Source organism: Pseudophryne corroboree, chromosome 7, assembly GCF_028390025.1.
Source record: "Pseudophryne corroboree isolate aPseCor3 chromosome 7, aPseCor3.hap2, whole genome shotgun sequence".
NCBI lineage: Eukaryota > Metazoa > Chordata > Amphibia > Anura > Myobatrachidae > Pseudophryne > Pseudophryne corroboree.
In genome coordinates, this window is record NC_086450.1 from 419,689,930 (window position 1) to 419,712,426 (window position 22,497).

A 22,497-nucleotide genomic window follows, 5' to 3' on the forward strand; every position below is an offset into this window, starting at 1 on the left:
TCTTGTGTAACTAGATTACTGCGAGCAAATAGTTTAGTGTTATTTTTATTTAGCCAGATAATTATAGGCACTGTCTTGTTAATCCTGAAATGACCTTTCAGTCAGGCGAAAAAGCCAGAGGATAGGGTTTACTGCACTGTAACAGTAAATGTCATCCACTCACATGTTCTGTCAATATAGGCATTTTAGTAGCCTTTCATATAATGGGTTGTGATTTTTTGTTGCTAAACTTACAGAGTAACTGCAGGTCTCGTTCACCAAGACCCGGGTGGAGAAGGTCTCGTTGTGGGCCTCGATCAGCAATGTTCGGTCCTTCCAGTTCAGTGTGTTCTTCTGGATGAAAAATACAAACTCTACGCCCGCAATCTGCAGAGAAAGGAGATTCCGTCATTGGTGACTAGGTCCCATGGCCATTACATGCAGGGTCAAGGAGACAGAAAATGATCATCAAGGAGATCTACTGTAGGTCATCAGAGGGCAGACAGCACACTCTTGTGTCCATAGATGATGGCAGGCATAGAGAACACTTAGCATATACAGCAACTGTCCATACCAGGAAGGCCATAATGGGCCCTATTCTACCAATGGCCCACTAGAACTCTATCATTTGGTTTTTAAATTGCCATAAATAGAATATGCCACGTTTTTATCCAGACAGAGTAATATGGTCCACAATCAGCAGAAAACCTTACAAATTAGAAGTCACTGATCTAGCAGGACATTAAAATATGAAGTTCATTAAGAAGTACTTGAAAAGCTAAACAGATATGAGGCCTGATGTTCAGAGTGCGTGAAACTTAGGGTTTTGCCCCCATCTCCTCTGCCCCCCTATCCGCCTATCGAAACCACAACCCTGGCACTCCAAACTGACCCGGTTCCTACAAATATGCTCACACACTGCTCAGCGCCTCTGGAAGAAATCTTGCTCTTTGGCGGACTTCCTCCATTTTTAGTATATCCTATCCCCTGGACTCACACCCCTCTCGCCTCGTCCACTCCCTCTCCCCCACTGGCTGTTCCCACCTCGCTTACCTCTTCAACCTATCACTCTCTTTTGGCATCTTTCCCGCACCGTTCAAACATGCTCTTGTCTAGCCTATTCTTAAAAAAACTCAACCTGCTTTTGGCCAAATTCAGGGGTCACTTTTCTCTGCTCATCTTCCTGGACCTCTCCGCTGCCTTTGACACTGTGGATCATCCTCTCCTTCTCCGCACCCTCCAGTCCAATGGCCTCTCTAGCCCTGTCCTTGCCTGGTTCAACTCTTACCTCACCAACCGCTTCTTCTCTGTGTCTACTTCTGACTTCATGTCACCCACTTCCGTCCTTTCCATTGGGGTTGTGTCATTGGCCCCCTTCTCTTCTACCTGTACACCTCTTCCCTGGTGTACTCATAAGCTCTTCGGCCTCCAATACCACCTATAAACCGACAACACGCAACTATACCTCTCCTCTCCCCCTTTGTCCTTTCCCAGGTATCCAGCTGCCTCTCCGCCATCTCCTCCCAGATGCTCCCTGAAGCTCAACATGGACAAAACCGAACTCAGCATATTCGCCCCATCAAGAGTCTCCCCCCCCCCCCCCCCCCCCCGCCCCATATCTCTATCACTGTTGATAACACCATCATCTCCCCTGTTTCCCAACTCCGTTGCCTGGGTGTCATTCTTGATTCCACCCTCTCCTTCGCCACCCATGGTCAATCTCTAGCTCAATCCTGTTGGTTCCAGTTAAGCAGCATTGCTCGCATCAGGCCATTCTTCTCCCAGTATGTGACCAAACTTACGTATGATCTACTCACTGGTCATTTCTCAGCTCGACTACTGCAGCCTTTCCTCGCTGGCCTCCCCCTTTCCCATCTTGAGCCCCTCAAATCTGTTCTTAATTCTGCAGATAGACTTATCTTCCTCTTTCGCTGCTCCACATCTGCCACTCCCTTTGCCAAAACCTCCATTGGCTCCCCTTCCCCTACAGTGTCCTCTTCAAGCTTCTCACCCTCACTTACAAGGCCATCTCTAATTCCACTGCTCCCTACATCTCCAACCTCATCTCTCTACATACTCACTCCCGCTCTCTCCAGTCGGCCAGTGACTCTTATCTCTCGTCCAAACTAGTCACTGCATGTCACGCTCTAATTCAAGATTTCGCCAGTGCTGCCTCCTTTCACTGGAATGAGCTGCCTCGCTCTATCAGACTCTCCCCGACCTTGCAAAGCTTCAATCGGACACTGAAAACCCACCTGTTCATCAAAGCGTACCCTTACACCACATAACAAGTTCCAGGGTCACTCTCCTAACCCCCTGCCTCGTGCCTTGGCCATCTCTACCCTGCTTACTACCTGCCCTCAGACTTGCTCATGCCTCACGTCACCTGTCTTCACTCCCCCCTTGATTGTAAGCTCCTTGGAGCAGGAGCCTCTTCCCTCCTGTTCTCACAGCCCTTTTCTCGCACATTTCAACTACAGCCCTCACTTACCCAGCGGCCGTCTAACCCGCATCTCCTCTCACTCATAGCCATTCATCTCTCCTAATGGCTATACTCACCTACTAGTGTACCAATTACTCCTTTGCTTACCTTACATCCCAGCTGTATTGTGTATTGAGATTTGTAGTGCTAATTGTTACTTGTGCTACGTTTAGTTTTGGTTACTGTAATGTGATGTCATGTTTACCCTGTATTGTTGTAATGTGTGCTGTATGTACGGCGCTGCAAACCACTTGGGGTGCTTTATAAATAAATGTAATAATAATAATAATAATAATAATAATAATAATAACAACAATCATATGGGTTTTTCCGAAATTTGGAGAAAAAATAGGAATTTAATACCTACCGGTATTTACTTTTCTCGTAGTCCATAGTGGATACTGGAGAATAGTATATTACCATGAAGTATAGATCGGGTCCACTGGAGCCTGGCACTTTAAGAAATCAATAGTGTGCGCTGGTTCCTCCCCTCTATGCCCCTCCTAGCAGACTCAGTCTAGGAAACTGTGCCCGAGGAGACGGACATACTTTGAGAGAAGGATATAACACATAAAGCGATGAGGTAACGAACCGACACACAAACAATAAGATAGCAGAGCTAACCAGAACAGAGGAAAGCAACGCTAACTATAGAAGGGTAGCAACGCTAACCAAACATGGAACAGGGAAGGCAAAAGCCATCCAACCAAGAACACTTTCAACCAGGTAAGCAGGAAAACGAAGCACTGAGGCGGGCGCCTAGTATCCACTACGGACTACGAGAAAAGGAATTACCGGTAGGTATTAAATTCCTATTTTCTCTAACGTCCTAATGGATACTGGGGAACAGTATATTACCATGGGGACGTTCCAAAGCTCCCAGAACAGGTGGGAGAGTGCCAAGACCCCTGCAAAACCGCCTGACCAAACTGAAGGTCTTCCTTGGCCAAGGTGTCGAACCTGTAGAACTTAACGAACGTGTTCACACCAGACCAAGTAGCTGCACGGCACAACGCCCCGGGCAGCCGCCAGGAATAACCCACTGACCGTGTGGAGTGAGCCTGAACAGAACTCGGCAACGGGAGAGCCGCCGAAGTATAGGCTTGTTGGATAGTCAATATGAGCAATGGACTGCTTGGAGGCAGGACGATCAATTTTTGTAGCATCATAAAGTACGAAAAGCGAGTTAGACTTCCTGTGACGAGCAGTCCTTTTGATGTAAATCTTCAAAGCCCTCACAACGTCCAGGGACTTTGGAGCAACAGAAGTGTCAGATAACACAGGAACCACAATAGGTTGATTCACATGAAAGGCTGACATCACTTTTGGCAAAAATTATGGGACGAGTTCTGAGCTCCGCCCTATCCTCATGGAGCACCAAATATGGGCTCTTACAGGACAAGGGCCCCAATTCTAACACTTGCCGAGCCGAAGCCAAGGCCAGTAACATAGTCTTCCACGTTAGGTATGTCAAAACATCCCTATAACGGTTCAAACCAATCTGATTGGAGAAAGGTCAATACCACACTGTCCAGGCAGGCTGTTTTTGTGAATCCGTTGGACTCAGACCAACCAGAGGAGTAGATGCTCCTGAGTGCAGGAAAAAAGGAGGACGAAGATAATTCCTTTTCATATATTTATTAACGGCAACAAAACAGGAGAAAGCGGTAGGAAGTCAATACTAGTTCGGGATTGATAAACTGTAGAGAATGAAGTCTCTGAACTCCTGAAGGGAGTGGTTGGTGCTTGCAGAGAGAGATGGTTTGAAGAAAGGGCAATGAGAATTGCCTGAACTCTTTCCTTTTTGAGTCTTTTGAGAACTCTTGGGATTAGAGGAATTGGAGGAAACAGGTAAACGAACTGGTAAGTCCATGGCATCGTCAGAGCGTCTACCGCCACCGCCTGCGGGTCCCTCATTCTGGACCAGTAACGATGGAGCTTCTTCTTGAGATGAGAAGCCATCAGGTCTATCTGTGGACAACCCCACCGGTGAACAAGTTGTTGAAACACCTGAGGGTGGAGGCCCCATTCCCCCGGATGGAGGTCGTGCCTGCTTAGGAAGTCTGCTTCCCATTTGTCCACTCCCGGAATGTAAATGGCTGAGATGGCCCTTGCGTTGGCTTCTGCCCAGAGGAGTATTCTTGACACCTTTCGCATTGCGGCCCTGCTTCTTGTTCCTCCCTGTCGCTTGATGTATGCTACTGCCATGGCGTTGTCCGACTGCACCTGGATGTCCTGATTCCGAAGGAGGGATGAGGCCTGTATTAGAGCATTGTAAATTGCCCTGGGTTCCAGGATGTTGATTGGAAGAGCAGATTCCTGAAGTGACCATGTCCCCTGGAACTGCGCTCCCTGAGTCACAGCCCCCCAACCCCGGAGGCTGGCATCTGTTGTCAACAGTGTCCATGACTGTGTGTTGAAACTCTGACCCTCCACCAGATGGGGGACCTGTAGCAACCAAAGCAGGGATATCCGTGTTTTCGGTGACAGGGTTATGTGCTGATGCATGTGCAGATGAGATACCGACCATTTGTCCAACAAATCCATTGAAATGGTCGTGCATGGAACCTGCCATACTGTATCGCCTCATGGGAGGCTACCATCTTGCCCAGCAAGCGAATGCACAGATGAATTGAGACCATGCGAGGTTTCAGCACCGACCGGACCATAGACTGAATAGTCAAAGCCTTGTCCATGGCAAGGTAAACCTTCTGAGACACCGTATCCAGGCTCTTCCCCAGGAACTGAATTCTCTGAGATGGTTCCAAGTGAGATTTCGGAAATTGAGTATTCATCCGTGATCAATAAGCAAACGAGTAGTCAAGTCGATACTGTGCAGCAGCTGATCCCTGGACACAGCTTTTATGAGGAGATCGTCCAGGTACGGAATTGTTTGGACACTCCTCATGCGCAGTTGTAGCATCATTTCCGCCATGACCTTTGTGAATACCCTTGGGGCTGTGGAGAGACCAAAGGGTAAGGCCTGAAACTGGAAATGCTGGTCCAGAATCGCAAACCTGAGGAACACTTGGTGAGGAGGCCAAATCGGGATATGTAAGTATGCATCCTTTATATCCAGGGACACCAGAAACTCCCCTTCTCCAGATTCGCTATCACTGCTCTTAGAGATTCCATCTTGAATTTGAACACCCGAAAATATGGGTTCAGGGATTTAAGGTTCAAGATCGGTCGTACAGAGCCGTCTGGCTTCGGAACCACAAAGAGACTTGAGTAAAACCCCTTTGTGTGCAGCTGAGGAGGTACTGAAAGAGTAACTCCTGTAGAAAGCAGCTTTTGAACTGTCTGCTGTAAGGAAACCCTTGCTTCCTGTGAAGCTGGTAAGCCTGTCCTGAAGAATCTGAGAGGAGGGAGTTCCTGGAATTCCAGCCGGTATCCTTGGGATATGAGGTCCCTTACCCAAGGATCCTGGCAGGACTCTGCCCATATGTGGGCGAAGTATTGAAGGCGAGCACCTACCTGAAAGTCGTCTTGCTGCTGGGGCCAACCGTCACGCGGAGGGCTTCGTGGAAGAGGATCCTGAGGTCTGGTCTGCAGGTTCAGCAGCTGCTGGTTTACGGGATTTACCATGAGTTCCTCTAGCAGCATTGGAGGCGCCTCTGGCTTTGCCTCTGAATCTAGCCACCCGAAAGGACTGCAGGGAGGGTCCAGGATAGGGATGCCTGGCAGGTTGCGGGGCAGACGGCAGATATGTAGATTTACCTGCAGTTGCCTGAGATATCCACTTGTTCAGCTCTTCCCCAAACAAGGCATCACCTGTAAAAGGAAGGTTCTCAACCGTTTTTTTAGAATCAGCATCTGCTGACCATTGTCACAGCCACAGGGCTCTATGAGCCGATACTGCCATAGCAGTGGTGCGGCCATTAATGATACTAAGTTCCTTAACAGCCTCACCCATAAAGTTTGTAGCATCTTGGATGTGTTGGAGTAATGTAACTATCTCTTCCTGAGGTAGTGTAAGCAGCCCCTTCAGAATCTCATAAGACCATTTTACCATGGCTCTAGAAAACCAGCCACAAACTATGGTAGGGCATTGGGCTATACCAGCTGCAGTGTAAATTGATTTAAGAGTGGTTTCAATTTTGCGATCAGCTGGGTCTTTAATAGAAACAGCCCCAGGTACAGGTAAAACAATCTTACATGACAGCCTAGACACAGAAGTATCCACTTTTGGTGGGTTTTCCCAGATTTTCCTATCCTCTGTTGGGAAAGGGAATGAATTTAACACCCGGTTAGAGGTAATAAACTTTTTGTCAGGATTTATCCATGCTGCCTTAGCCAGGGAATCTAATTCTTTAGAAACCGGGAAGGTTGCAGAGGACTTTGGTTTCACATTAAAAAACAATTCCTCTGTATCAGGGATATTGAGCACCTCTCTAATGGCATAAATGAGGGCTTCAACACCTGTGGAAAGGGAATTATCCTCGTCCACCTCAGCCTCTCCCCCATCAAACTCTGGTAGTTTAGAATCAGAGTCAGATTGTAATAATTGAGGGAGAGTGCGTTTGTGAAAGACCAACAGGGGGGGGGGGGGGGGGGGCTGAAGAGCCTGTCTGTATTCTGCAGCAGCAACCATATACGTGTCCATAGTTTGTTTCAGGGTCTGTCTTTCTTGTTTAGCCGTCGCTAACTCTAAATTAATACTGGTAATCATAGTTTTAAATGATTCCATCCACTCAGGTTCCTGCACTTCCCTGTGAAGGAATAGAGCACTGGGTACACATGAGGGGCCCCTGTGAGGAAGGTGTAAACCTAGCCTTGCAACCTAGCCTTGCATAAAGTACACACAAACTTATTTGCAGACATGCTTGAGCAGAAAATACACAGTTAGTATGAAAACACAGTGCAATATTAGTGAGATAGCACACTTATCCCAGACTACCCTGAATGGAGTGACACAGAGAGAATTGGAACCAGCACACTACACCACAAACCGAGCAGAACCCCGCTGGGTGTCTTCTATGTGTAATTTTCCACACAGCAGTATAACCGCAGGTTATGCGCTCCCCCCTCACTGTAACCCCCTGGTACGAGTTACAGTGGTGATTCAGTGGGTCCTGTGGAGGAGCAGTCTTCGGATGCAGCCTGTATCCAGCAGCAGCAGCAGGAAATGGCGCCGTTTAGCCTCTGGTCCCACTCTCCGGGAAGCCCCGCCGCTATAATGGCGCACGGTCCCTGTATATTGGCTTTCTCCATAAACTGTGAAAACGAGTGTACGCATCCCCTATTCACCATGCTGCCAATCTGGGTACTTAGTGGGCACCGCGGCCCGGGTGTTCACTGTCCCTTCATGCCGCCAATACGCACTGGGGACCTGCTAACCAGGTCCCCGGTGTAACACTCACCGCACCGCGTCGACTTTGGCATCTGTTAAGGGCGGCATGCTGCCGGTGTGGCCTCGGAAGCTCAGTGTCCTGTCAGCTGGGATTACGAACCATTAACTTTGAGGAAGTTGGTTCGGTCCCCCCCTAAGTCCCACGACGCAGGCAGACTGGTTGCCAAGCAGTGCTGCCTGAAAATATCAAACTAAAAGAAATGTGTGAAGAAAACTATCTGAAGAGCAATAGAATGCACCCGGCTCCATGGGTACTTTTTCTAAACTGAGTCTGCTACGAGGGGCATAGAGGGAGGAGCCAGCACACACTATTGATTTCTTAAAGTGGACCTGATTTATACCCCATGGTAATATACTATTCCCCAGTATCCACTAGGACGTTAGAGAAAATACCTAAGTATACTTCAATACATTAAAAACAAAACGTAGCTCTTTTGCCATCCATAGGTGGACGCAGTGCCGATGGCTGCGCAGTTGGCCAATGCTTTTGTACTGTGCATTGTACACTGTCACACTGAGCATGTTTCACAATGGTTTTCCAACATTTCTTTAGTGCTTCTCACAGTGACTATAGTAGAAATGCTCTTTGATCCCACGGCTGTGTCACTTAGGCATGGATGGCAAAAGAGCAGGCAGTATGGTATGTATTGTACTGGGTCACACATGGTAGCCTCCTTCTCTTGCAGACAGAGACATGCCCTAGGAAAAGAGTGGGCCACCCTTGGCTACTCCAGCTCAGGTCCGCGGCTTACTGTATGCAATGTCGGACTGGGGCATGTAGGGCCCACCGGGGAATGCAGTGGTTGGGGCCCATGCTTAGAGGTGTGGCCAGTCTGCAGAGGGGGGGTGGCCTGCCACCTCATTGGTTTGACCAACGATTAGAGAGTGCAACGCCTGGGCCCTTTCATAAATATATACAGTAAATTCAGCTGCTGCATGCATGATAATGTACCAGATTACTTATCAGCAATACACTCTAGAAAATGCACTATAGTCCAATATAAGGTAACATATGTATAATGTATAATTCAAGTGCAGTCTGGAACCTGATCCTTAGAGCAGGAGGAGGGCGCCCAGGCAGTGGGGCCCTCCGGTGGTTTCCCCTGTAGCCCTGTGGGCCAGTCCAAGCCTGACTGTATGTCCCACCCACCTTTAATATACTCTGCCACTGCTGCCGGCAGACACACAGCAGATGGGCCCAAGCCGTCAGGAGAGGGAATACAGACATCTTATTAACTCTCATGCCTCATTACCTCTGCATTCCTTTCTATAGCTGTCAACCACAAAAGACAACATTTCTGTGACAGCAGCCCAACTCACCTTCTTCAGGAGCCTTGGGGCATCCACGTTCAGCTTACAGCTACGCTCCACCATGTGCAGTGAGCCATCCTCGCTCTTGTGTTCGTGCATGATGTCACTGCCAAGGAACACCGGGATGAGGGGACAAGTAGGAAATCGCCTCTCATAGGCCTGCAAGACAAAGGGGGGAAAAGAGAGAAGTTTTATAGAAACACGCTGTGTGGTCGTTCCTCGACCGAATCATCGTTCCACATTAAAATAGAGTGTGAAATGATCCTGCCTGAAGAGAATGGGACAGAAGTTTTTTTGTCTATTTAGCAGAGCATGGTGTGAAGTTGTATAATTGTTCCATTAAAGACAAGTTTTCAGATGCCTCCCCTACAGTATCATAGAATACCCCCAACAACAGTAACAGCAAAAGATCACCATTAGGCAATCTAGGCTCCAGCCTAGGACCAAGTGGCCTTTGATGGTCGCAGATTACGCTAACATTTTTCATGTGTGGAGGTTTTCAGAAAAGGACGGGGCAAAGGGGCCCTACAGGTATTAATCAGACTCTAGTAACACATCTGGGCCCCAAGGAATGCTAAGCCTTTGTGTTACACATCAGGTCCCACACCTTCAAAGCTGGAGCAGTGGTTGAGATTAAGTAATCATAATAAACCTCTCTTACAGTCTGATAAATTCCGTGCTGAATGAGATGACGTAAAGACAAGAGTCACAGAAGGCAGAGCTTCCAATGACATGACAAGTCAAATTGGCATGCCTTCTCTGAGCTGGCTAATCCTCTACAGAACTATGTTTGTCTTCAGCATTCCTCAAAACGTTTATAACACGGATCTAAGGTGGCTTATACATTCTATACATCCGTCACATTAACAGTACATTTTATTGCATGCCTGGGTATTCCACTCCCACAAACCTGGCTGGTGGACACCAAACACCAGAAATAGCAAATACAGCAGCCAGGAGGAGAGTGCGGTACAGATTGGCCATGGTGTTTCCCACATGGAGAGATGAAGAGAGTGGTAGCACTGTTTTGAAAGATGAGGAACTAGAAATGCAGCCCAGTGCTTCCCCACTTCAGTCCCCAAACTTCCTATATTACATGCTTACAGCTGTAATGCCCGCATAGTAAAAACACCCAAAGTACAGGGTGAGGCAAAAAAACTCCTAGATTTTAAAACTTAACAAAAAAGGCATGGTAAATACTATTCAAAATGTCACTACATAATGTAAAAGTGCATGGAGTACAGTTTATTTTCAATTGGTTTTGAATATGATGGTGGCAGTCATTCGTGATACACATTTGTAGCCGATTACTGACATGTCACATCACTCGGTGGCTCATTTCCGGCGTTATCGCTGCAGTTTCCTCACGAAGCTCACGCTGGCTATGGTAACAACCAGAATTTTCCTTACTGGGCAGAAAACCATCCTCACCAGCTTCATGACAAGCCTCTACACAGCCAGTGGGGCCATCTGAGGGCTGCAAACTTCCACCAATAACCATTAATGAACTGAAGGTTGCTATATGCCAAGAAATGACCATATCATACTCAAAACCAATTGAATATAAACTGTATGCCATGCACTATTACATTATGTACAAAATATTTGAGTAGTGTTTACTATGCTTTTTTGTTAACCTTGAAAATCTGGGAGGTGTTTTTGCCTCACACTGTATCATTTTTACTGTGTTGGGATAGTGCCACCGGCAATGTAGTCACTCGACAAAGTGACAACGACCTAATTTATGTATCCAGTCTTTCCACTTAACACTTCATCAGGGTTTATAGCTATCTGTATAAATAGTGGGTGTGGTATTGATAGTCGACAGTAACTAGGTCGACAATGTCTAGGTCAACCACTATTGGTCGACAGTAACTAGGTCGACAGGGTGTCTAGGTCGACAGGGTCTTTAGGTCGACATGTTCTAGGTCAACAGGTCAAAAGGTCGACATGAGTTTTTAATGTTATTTTGGTGTCGTTTTCTTCGTAGAGTGACCGGGAACCCCAATTAGTGCACCGCGTCCCCTCGCATGGCTCGCTTCGCTCGCAATGCTTCGGGCATGGTGCCTTCGCTCCACTACCGCTTCGCTCGGCACAGATTACCGTTCCAATCGTAGTCCACTTGGATCGTTAAGTATGAAAAGGTTCAAAAAAAGAAAAATATTTGGAAAAACTCATGTCGACCCTTTGCCTAGAACATGTCGACCAAAAGACCCTGTCGACCTAGACACCCTGTCGACCTAGTTACTGTCGACCAATAGTAGTCGACCTAGACATTTTCGACCTTCAATCCGGATACCATAAATAGTGCCTACTCATCTATTTAATTGAGTCACATACATTTCATTTAGAACAGAGCTCCTCAGGGCCACATTCAGAGCCGCAGATAACGTCGATATTCACATAGTTGAGCAGTTTTTTGCAACTGCGCATATGTGAAAATGTCTAAAGCCTCCACCAGCAGATGCTTTACACACGGTGTATGCACAAAGGTGCTGCTGCAATCGAGCCGCACAGTATCAGAAATGTTGTTTGGCGTCCTGGGGCAGCAACTAGAAAGAAAAGCAAAAGTGGGTGTGTGGTGCAAGTGTTGGGGGCGTGTCCATGCAATCGTTACATTCACAGATACACAGCCGCAAGTATAGGAGATAGACGGAGACACTGCACCTGCCACAGAGGTGGTGCAAGGGTCCATGAAGCGACTGATGGTGGCGTATAAGGACGCACCAATCAGTATTACAGCGTGCACAGACGGATGTGCAAGAGGGAAGGAGTTTATAGTGGCATTTGCATAAGGCTCTTAAAGTAGAAGTGCACCAAATCTATCTAGTACTCGGTTGAGGATTTACCGAATATTAAATTGCCATCCTGATTTCCTTCCAGTTTTAATGCAATGAATATATCAATTCCACAATATACAATTATAAATAAGACTTTATCATTAAGGTAATTGCAACTAAATAAAATTATTTTGTACAATTGAAATCCTCACAATTGGTACTATAATTTATTGGCATACCTCCTGATACTTGAAATTGTCCTTTTACCTGAAATTACCTGTTGAAAACTCAAAAAACAACCTTTGTTGCCATGTAACAGAAACTTATCTCCCAGGACAATAAACATAACCATGGAAACTTACTGTGGCTTCTTAGTTACAGTTGTTGCTAAGAGAGATAAGTTATTCACAACTGTCAAACAGTTAACAGTCAATTTCAGGATGAAGCCACATTTCAGGTATCACTAGTTACTGCAGTAGATTGCAGCATCCAGCATAATTATTTTTAATGTGGCAATGTCAATTTGTAGCGGCATTGCTCTCTAAATTCATCATGCAATTATGGATTACACTTGTTTACGTCGTTTTCTGAATCTTCTGTAAACGGATACCGACAAACTCTAAACAATGCATCCTAACTTTTAACAGAATAGGACAGCAAAGTACGGATGGCGTAGTGGTTAGTTTTTCTTCCTCACAGCACTGAGCTCATTAGTTCAATTCCTGACCATTGCCCTATATGTGTGGAGTTTGTATGTTCTTCTCATGTTTGCCTAGATTTATTCTGGGTGCTCCAGTTTCCTCCCATACTCTAAAAACATACTGATAGGTTAATTGGCTTCTGTTCCCTACATGTTTGTACATGTTGTAGGGAACTTAAAGAGTGTCAGCTCCACTGGGGCAGAAATATTTGCCATAGAGAGCTGAGGAATATGTGTGCGCTATATAAATAACCATTAATACTAATAACATTTTTTTCTTCATGCTCTCACGTTTCACAGCAGATAGTGTCCCACCACAGGACTCAGGCATTCCCAGAATGCAGGCCCCAAATGTCAGTTCTTCTTATCATGTGGAACAGTGTGTAGTGGGTGTGAAAACAGTGTCGCGTGCTGGGCTACAGGAAGACTCTGCATATCATACAGCTTACAAAGCATTCCACGAGTGCCAGTCCTACTGCTGGACAAGTGTATGACGCCCCACGCGAATGGACATATCCTACTGATGAGTACTGAGAAAGTCAGGGAAGTCGCTTCTCCTGGGAGCTGCACCCAACACACTCAGTTAAAGCCACAGGCACATATTAAACACAGAAAGGCAATTCGTAAAACAAGGTAGCTCCATAAAATATCACAGGACAATACAATTAAGGAAAAGTTTAGCCACCAGTGAAGCACGGTAACCTCAGAACCTATCTGTGCTTATTTGTGCCTAGCACAAGGGGGAAATGCAGTTAAATTGTCGGCAGTCGGGATCCCAGCGGTCAGGATACCGACGCCGGAATCCCGACTGCTGACAATGCCGCCAGCCGGAATCTCGAGCTCACAGAGGCTATTTCCACTCGTGGGTGTCCATAACACCCATAGAGTGGGTATAGAACCATTGGCAATAGTGGCGAGCCAGCGAGGCCGCAGCATGGTGTGTGCAGGGAGCCTGCAAGGGGACTCTCTACGCTCGCCGCGCTGTCGGCATACTGACGGCAGGGATGCTGTTGTCTGTATACTGACAGCCAGCATACCGACCGTTGGTAACACATACTGATCCCGACAAGGGAATGTACAGATGTGTCCTCAAACGGGATGTAGTTACGTGACTGGCGGTCGGGAGGTACACACGGAGAGATCAGTCCTTAAAATCTAAGCAATCTTACCAGATTGCTTAGAAGTTAAGCATGGATCTCTCTTGTGTATGCCCCCCAGCGATAGCACATCGCTATCGCCGGTGTTAGATTAAGCCCATGCAGGCTAAATCTAGCAGGTCGCTCACTTCAGCGCTGTGTGAAGTGAGCGTCCCCTCGTCGCCCCCCTCGCTCAGCACACATTGCGCTGTGGTGAGCGGGGGGAGAGATGTGTGCAGAGCGGTCTGTGATAGATCGCTCAGCACACATCTCCCCGTGTGTATTGCCCTTTAGGCTACTTCACCGTGCATGCTATGAGCGTAGTAAGGGATAAGAAGGGAGTTGTGGTTCTGCCAGCTCTTTCGGGGCATCCCCTCCAATTACAGCATGTATATACTGTATCTTGTCAGCAGGCCACAACCTCACACCACTGTATTGTGAGAGGACTACTTCACTGACATAAAAGATAGGGAAGGAGTTGAGAACGGATTTTTAGTAAGAGAAGTCAAGCAGCTGAACTATACTGAATGGTGAAGTCTACTAGCAAAGGCACCACCAAAGAAAGTAGGTAAAAAGCCTGTAGAATAATATTTAATTCAATCATGCCTTAATATTTACATAGGCAAAATCTACAAAATAATTGAGAATGGCTCAGTAGGTGTGGGAACTCCCAGGTAACATCACTGCCGGCGGGGGAGGGGGGGAAGGGGTGTTGTCAGGGCTGATTGCATGGATCTCCGTTCATGGACGCAAATAGCGTGTTTCTGTATACAGCACGTGCGCAGATGTGGATTTATATATTTTTGTGTATGTCTGTCTAACATAACAAGTCTTTCCATGCAATAGAGAGTTTCGGGGACAGCAATGAAACAGTGGTAAAGTGATCGCATGTATCCGCCCTGACTTGTTGGCGTTATGGGAGTATGGCGTGTGATTCTGAGTACAGGGAAACAGATTCACACACAGGGCGTCATTGGTCTCTGCTTGCACAGGCACAAGCCCCCACATTAGTTGTCTGGATATGTGCATTAGCACAAGGAAGTAAATTAGGCTTCCGTGGCTGCCCGCAACTACAGCCACTTTGTGTATGACTCAAAATCAGTTCCGACCGCCTGTCTGTTATGTGGCGGATACTAAATAAAGGTGTTTGTGGTCACTCCTTTCCATGACGCCAATTTCCAGTGGAAAGGGGGGGGACCACTGATGAGGCAATTCTTAGACATGCTTTGTGAAACTGTATGGCCGCCAAACAACAGCAACTGAACCGAATGTGATCACTCTGATCACCCATTACATCTCCTACAATGAAAGTATTTACTGTATATATTTATACTGTCATCATGGGCCAGGTCACTCACCCTTCTTCCCCACTACCTTGATCAATCATTTGCCTGCAATACGCTATTTGGACACTTGCTCTGCATGTCCACAACACACACAATGCGCCATGACGTGCAGTGAACGTGGCCACTGTCGGTTGGACATACTTTTATTATTATTATTATTATTATTATTATTATTATTATTATTATTAACAGTTTTTTATATAGCGCAGCATATTCCGTTGCGCTTTACAATTAGAAACAACGGTGATAAAACAAAACTGGGTAATAACAGACAGTCACAGAGGTAGGAAGGGCCCTGCTCGCAAGCTTGCTATCTATTGGGAAATTAGCTTTGATATCTTTAGCATAATGGTCCACCAGATTGCAAAGGTCTTGGTGGGCTGTATTATATGGTCACACAGCAATGTTGGCCTGGGGTCAGGAGAATGGGAAAGTGAAGAAAGAGATAATATGGAGGATATGCGTGGACTGTACAGTAGGGATGTAATTGGATGGAAACGTTTATGAAGGTTATGTGGGAGGTCAATATTTGTCATGCAGTTTACATGCTTGCCTACTCCCTCCCCTCATACACAATAATATAAGGTTAGAGTCCCTTTAAAGAGACTCTTAAACTGCACTGGGAATAAGTTGCCAGAAGCGCAGAGAGGTGTTAGAATAGACAGGTGCAGGTGGGGACCAGGGTCGTATTAACACATGGCTGGTCCCCTAGCATTTCCGTTTTGAGAAGCCCCTAGTCCCTGCAGGGCCCCTAGGCTTCAGCCTAGTCAGCCTTATGGATAATACGGCCCTGGTGGGGACAGTCTAACCATGCTGGCATATACTACCCATAGCCTCTTAATGCAACTTTACTCTAAACTCTGATTCTTTCAGCACATGTTCATGAAAGTCTTGTTATGGCTCTTGAAGGATTCCTTTTATAAAGCAAGGTAGATGGTCCGAGCTTTGACCAGGTCTTCCATGGTTAATGCATATATCATGTCCCACACCTCATCCTCTATGACTACACTATCTTTAGCAATGTAAAGGGTTCTGCAGTGTAAGCTGTGGTCACTAGGAGACTTAGAAGTCTATTTATGGCGCAGTGATAACCCCACTCTCTGGTTCTGTTATGGGTTATCACAGCTTCCCCCTATTCAGTAACAGGGACACTGAAGATAAATCATCGATATCTCCTGTGATCCATGTATTTCGCAGTTTGCTGTGTCCTCATAGCCTGCTATGTGGAGTATGGCGTCTGATCAATCTAATGAAGAAGAAGACTGTATTCCATTGTAGGGCACTCACTGCGGCTGGTTATTGATAAATTACCTACTGCATGCTACCGAGTAGAGAAAACCCTAGAGGAGGTGAAAACGGAGCCCGGGATTGGTAATTTCCACCGCTACTGAAATCTGCATTGCAGCGATAAAGACATTCAGCTGGTGCACGATCTACATAAATAATACTTTATTCACCTCTGTATTTCGGATGATACTAAAATGTGACTGAAGGAATGGCTGCATGGATTGGCTGGAAATCCCCGGGGACATTGCTCATCTGTCACTTAAGGTGTTACCAGCATCCGCAGCTCTTCCTAAATAACAGATAAGCAGCTCGGTATAATCCGCATTACCGTGCGCTAAAAATACAGACAGTGCGATCACAGTAAGGTTCTGTTCTGTGGAACCTCGCTGTCACGTATACAGCTCAGCAATGTTATGTCTGACCGGCTCTCCGCACTAGTGGGGTACAGTAATCAGAGGGGTGGCTTTAGGGGCACAGTCAGGGTGCTCCCAGATAACTGGTGCAATATGTTAGGGTGGCCATCAGGCTACACAGCTTGGCTATATTATACAAGAGGGGGAGACAGCCTGGACTATTGCGGTACAGGACCCGTTACCCATTACACTGGGTCACTTTAATGCCAACAGAGGGGCGTTCATCAGCTGAGCATTTTCATTACAGGTTGCCCCAGGCTAAAGAACACAGCATCTTGTTACAGGGTCCTGGTCTGACAGCATTACAACGTTTGGTTTCTAACAGGCCTGGTGCAGGAGAGGGGCTGTGCGGACTCTCTTATCTCCGGCTGCCAACATTTCCCTGCTCACTGTTACTGTCACCACTGCAGACTATTCTTAGCTACAGCCACAGTAGATGCACTCTATTTGGCTCCTTCCAAGTAGCAATACAGGGTGTAATTCAGACCTGATCGTTGCTGTGCGTTTTTGCACAGTGGGCGATCAGGTCTGTACTGCGCATGCGTATGCACCACAATGCGCCGACACGTCATTGGTGCATAGCGACTTGATGGTGCGAAAAAAGCAATCGCACGGGCGATCGCAAGGTGACTGACAGGAAGAGGGCGTTTGTGGGTGGCAACTGACCGTTTTGCAAGAGTGTCCAGGAGACCAGGGGGTAAATTTACTAAGATGGGAGTTCTATTTAAAATGGGATGTTGCCCATAGCAACCAATCAGCTTCTACTTCTCATTTATCTAGCACCCTCTAGAAGATAATACCTGGAATCTGATTGGTTGCTATGGGCAACATCCCATATTAAAATAAGAATTTACTCACCGGTAATTCTATTTCTCGTAGTCCGTAGTGGATGCTGGGAACTCCGTAAGGACCATGGGGAATAGCGGGCTCCGAAGGAGGCTGGGCACTCTAGAAAGATCTTAGACTACCTGGTGTGCACTGGCTCCTCCCACTATGACCCTCCTCCAAGCCTCAGTTAGGTACTGTGCCCGGACGAGCGTACACAATAAGGAAGGATTTTGAATCCCGGGTAAGACTCATACCAGCCACACCAATCACACCGTACAACTCGTAATATGAAACACAGTTAACAGTATGAAACAATAGAGCCTCTCAACAGATGGCTCAACAATAACCCGATTTAGTTAACAATAACTATGTACAAGTATTGCAGACAATCCGCACTTGGGATGGGCGCCCAGCATCCACTACGGACTACGAGAAATAGAATTACCGGTGAGTAAATTCTTATTTTCTCTGACGTCCTAGTGGATGCTGGGAACTCCGTAAGGACCATGGGGATTATACCAAAGCTCCCAAACGGGCGGGAGAGTGCGGATGACTCTGCAGCACCGAATGAGAGAACTCCAGGTCCTCCTCAGCCAGGGTATCAAATTTGTAGAATTTAGCAAACGTACCACAATAGGCTGGTTCAGGTGAAACGCTGACACCACCTTAGGGAGAAACTGGGGACGAGTCCTCAATTCTGCCCTATCCATATGGAAAATCAGATAAGGGCTTTTACATGATAAAGCCGCCAACTCTGACACTCGCCTGGCTGAAGCCAAGGCCAATAACATGACCACTTTCCACGTGAGATATTTCAGATCCACGGTTTTTAGTGGCTCAAACCAATGTGATTTTAAGAAACTCAACATCACGTTGAGATCCCAAGGTGCCACAGGAGGCACAAAATAAGAATTTACTTACCGATAATTCTATTTCTCGTAGTCCGTAGTGGATGCTGGGGACTCCGTCAGGACCATGGGGATTAGCGGCTCCGCAGGAGACAGGGCACAAAAGTAAAAGCTTTAGGATCAGGTGGTGTGCACTGGCTCCTCCCCCTATGACCCTCCTCCAAGCCTCAGTTAGGATACTGTGCCCGGACGAGCGTACACAATAAGGAAGGATTTTGAATCCCGGGTAAGACTCATACCAGCCACACCAATCACACTGTACAACCTGTGATCTGAACCCAGTTAACAGCATGATAACAGCGGAGCCTCTGAAAAGATGGCTCACAACAATAATAACCCGATTTTTGTAACAATAACTATGTACAAGTATTGCAGACAATCCGCACTTGGGATGGGCGCCCAGCATCCACTACGGACTACGAGAAATAGAATTATCGGTAAGTAAATTCTTATTTTCTCTGACGTCCTAAGTGGATGCTGGGGACTCCGTCAGGACCATGGGGATTATACCAAAGCTCCCAAACGGGCGGGAGAGTGCGGATGACTCTGCAGCACCGAATGAGAGAACTCCAGGTCCTCCTCAGTCAGGGTGTGCCCCTGACCAAGTATCAGCTCGGCAAAGTTGTACAGCCGAGACCCCTCGGGCAGCCGCCCAAGATGAGCCCACCTTCCTTGTGGAATGGGCATTTACATATTTTGGCTGTGGCAGGCCTGCCACAGAATGTGCAAGCTGAATTGTACTACACATCCAACTAGCAATCGTCTGCTTAGAAGCAAGAGCACCCAGTTTGTTGGGTGCATACAGGATAACAGCAAGTCAGTTTTCCTGACTCCAGCCGTCCTGGAAACCTATATTTTCAGGGCCCTGACAACATCTAGCAACTTGGAGTCCTCCAAGTCCCTAGTAGCCGCAGGTACCACAATAAGCTGGTTCGGGTGAAACACTGACACCACCTTAGGGAGAAACTGGGGATGAGTCCGCAGCTCTGCCCTGTCCGAATGGACAATCAGATATGGGCTTTTTGAGACAAACGCCGCCAATTCTGACACTCGCCTGGCCGAGGCCAGGACCAACAGCATGGTCACTTTCCCTGTGAGATATTTCAAATCCACAGATTTGAGCGGTTTAAACCAATGTGATTTTAGGAATCCCAGAACTACGTTGAGATCCCACAGTGCCACTGGAGGCACAAAAAGGGGGTTGTATATGCAGTACTCCCTTGACAAACTTCTGGACTTCAGGAACTGAAGCCAATTCTTTCTGGAAGAAAATCGACAGGGCCGAAATTTGAACCTTAATGGACCCCAATTTGAGGCCCATAGACACTCCTGTTTGCAGGAAATGCAGGAAACGACCGAGTTGAAATTTCTTCATGGGGCCTTCCTGGCCTCACACCACGCAACATATTTTCGCCACATGTGGTGATAATGTTGTGCGGTCACCTCCTTCCTGGCTTTGACCAGGGTAGGAATGACCTCTTCCGGAATGCCTTTTTCCCTTAGGATCCGGCGTTCAACGGCCATGCCGTCAAACGCAGCCGCGGTAAGTCTTGGAACAGACATGGTACTTGCTGAAGCAAGTCCCTTCTTAGCGGCAGAGGTCATGAGTCCTCTGTGAGCATCTCTTGAAGTTCCGGGTACCAAGTCCTTCTTGGCCAATCCGGAGCCACGAGTATAGTTCTTACTCCTCTACGTCTTATAATTCTCAATACCTTGGGTATGAGAAGCAGAGGAGGGAAGACATACACCGACTGGTACACCCACGGTGTTACCAGAACGTCCACAGCTATTGCCTGAGGGTCTTTTGACCTGGCGCAATACTTGTCCAGTTTTTTGTTCAGGCGGGACGCCATCATGTCCACCTTTGGTCTTTTCCAACGGTTCACAATCATGTGGAAGACTTCCCGATGAAGTCCCCACTCTCCCGGGTGGAGGTTGTGCCTGCTGAGGAAGTCTGCTTCCCAGTTGTCCACTCCCGGAATGAACACTGCTGACAGTGCTATCACATGATTTTCCGCCCAGCGAAAAATCCTTGCAGTTTCTGCCATTGCCCTCCTGCTTCTTGTGCCGCCCTGTCTGTTTACGTGGGCGACTGCCGTGATGTTGTCCCACTGGATCAATACCGGCTGACCTTGAAGCAGAGGTCTTGCTAAGCTTAGAGCATTGTAAATTGCCCTTAGCTCCAGTATATTTATGTGGAGAAAAATCTCCAGACTTGATCACACTCCCTGGACATTTTTTCCCTGTGTGACTGCTCCCCAGCCTCTCAGGCTGGCCTCCGTGGTCACCAGCATCCAATCCTGAATGCCGAATCTGCGGCCCTCTAGAAGATGAGCACTCTGTAACCACCACAGGAGAGACACCCCTGTCCCTGGAGACAGGGTTATCCGCTGATGCATCTGAAAATGCGATCCGGACCATTTGTCCAGCAGATCCCACTGAAAAGTTCTTGCGTGGAATCTGCCGAATGGAATCGCTTCGTATCGTAATAAGCCACCATTTTTCCCAGGACTCTTGTGCAATGATGCACTGACACTTTTCCTGGTTTTAGGAGGTTCCTGACTAGCTCGGATAACTCCCTGGCTTTCTCCTCCGGGAGAAACACCTTTTTCTGGACTGTGTCCAGAACCATCCCTAGGAACAGCAGACGTGTCGTCGGAAACGGCTGCGATTTTGGATATTTAGAATCCACCCGTGCTGTCGTAGAACTACTTGAGATAGTGCTACTCCGACTTCCAACTGTTCTCTGGACCTTGCCCTTATCAGGAGATCGTCCAAGTAAGGGATAATTAAGACGCCTTTTCTTTGAAGAAGAATCATCATTTCGGCCATTACTTTGGTAAAGACCCGGGGTGCCGTGGACAATCCAAACGGCAGCGTCTGAAACTGATAGTGACAGTTCCGTACCACGAACCTGAGGTACCCTTGGTGAGAAGGGCAATTTGGGACATGGAGGTAAGCATCCTTGATGTCCAGGGACACCATATAGTCCCCTTCTTCCTGGTTCGCTATCACTGCTCTGAGTGACTCCATCTTGATTTGAACCTTTGTATGTAAGTGTTCAAAGATTTCCCATTTAGAATAGGTCTCACCGAGCCGTCTGGCTTCAGTACCACAATATAGTGTGGAATAATACCCCTTTCCTTGTTGTAGGAGGGGTACTTTGATTATCACCTGCTGGGAATACAGCTTGTGAATTGTTTCCAATACTGCCTCCCTGTCGGAGGAAGACGTTGGTAAAGCAGACATCAGGAGCCTGCGAGGGGGAGACGTCTCGAATTTCCAGTCTGTACCCCTGGGATACTACTTGTAGGATCCAGGGGTCCACTTGCGAGTGAGCCCACTACGCGCTGAAACTCTTGAGACGACCCCCCACCGCACTTGAGTCCGCTTGTATGGCCCCAGCGTCATGCTGAGGACTTGGCAGAAGCTGTGGAGGGCTTCTGTTCCTGGGAATGGGCTGCCTGCTGCAGTCTTCTTCCCTTTCCTCTATCCCTGGGCAGATATGACTGGCCTTTTGCCCGCTTGCCCTTATGGGGACGAAAGGACTGAGGCTGAAAAGACGGTGTCTTTTTCTGCTGAGATGTGATTTGGGGTAAAAAAAGTGGATTTTCCAGCTGTTGCCGAGGCCACCAGGTCCGATGGACCGACCCCAAATAACTCCTTCTGCATCACCTGACCACTGTCGTGTCCATAAACATCTTCTGGCAGATATGGACATCGCACTTACTCTTGATGCCAGAGTGCAAATATCCCTCTGTGCATCTCGCATATATAGAAATGCATCCTTTAAATGCTCTATAGTCAATAAAATACTGTCCCTGTCAAGGGTATCAATATTTTCAGTCAGGGAATCCGACCAAGCCACCCCAGCGCTGCACATCCAGGCTGAGGCGATCGCTGGTCGCAGTATAACACCAGTATGTGTGTATATACCTTTTTAGGATATTTTCCAGCCTCTCAGCTGGCTCCTT

The 22,497-nt window shown here is 47.3% G+C and overlaps 1 protein-coding gene across 4 annotated transcripts in view; it reads right to left on the bottom strand.

Moving 5' to 3' along the window:
• Positions 1–22,497, bottom strand: part of LOC134945485 (SEC14-like protein 5) — a 261,987-nt gene that overhangs the window by 13,529 nt on the left and 225,961 nt on the right. For all 4 annotated transcript variants that reach the window (XM_063934806.1, XM_063934807.1, XM_063934804.1 and 1 more), the window contains 2 exons: positions 9,135–9,284; positions 235–366 (listed from right to left, as the gene is read on the bottom strand). In XM_063934806.1, the coding sequence (XP_063790876.1) occupies positions 235–366; positions 9,135–9,284 (282 nt within the window). The remainder of the gene's footprint in view (positions 1–234; positions 367–9,134; positions 9,285–22,497) is intronic.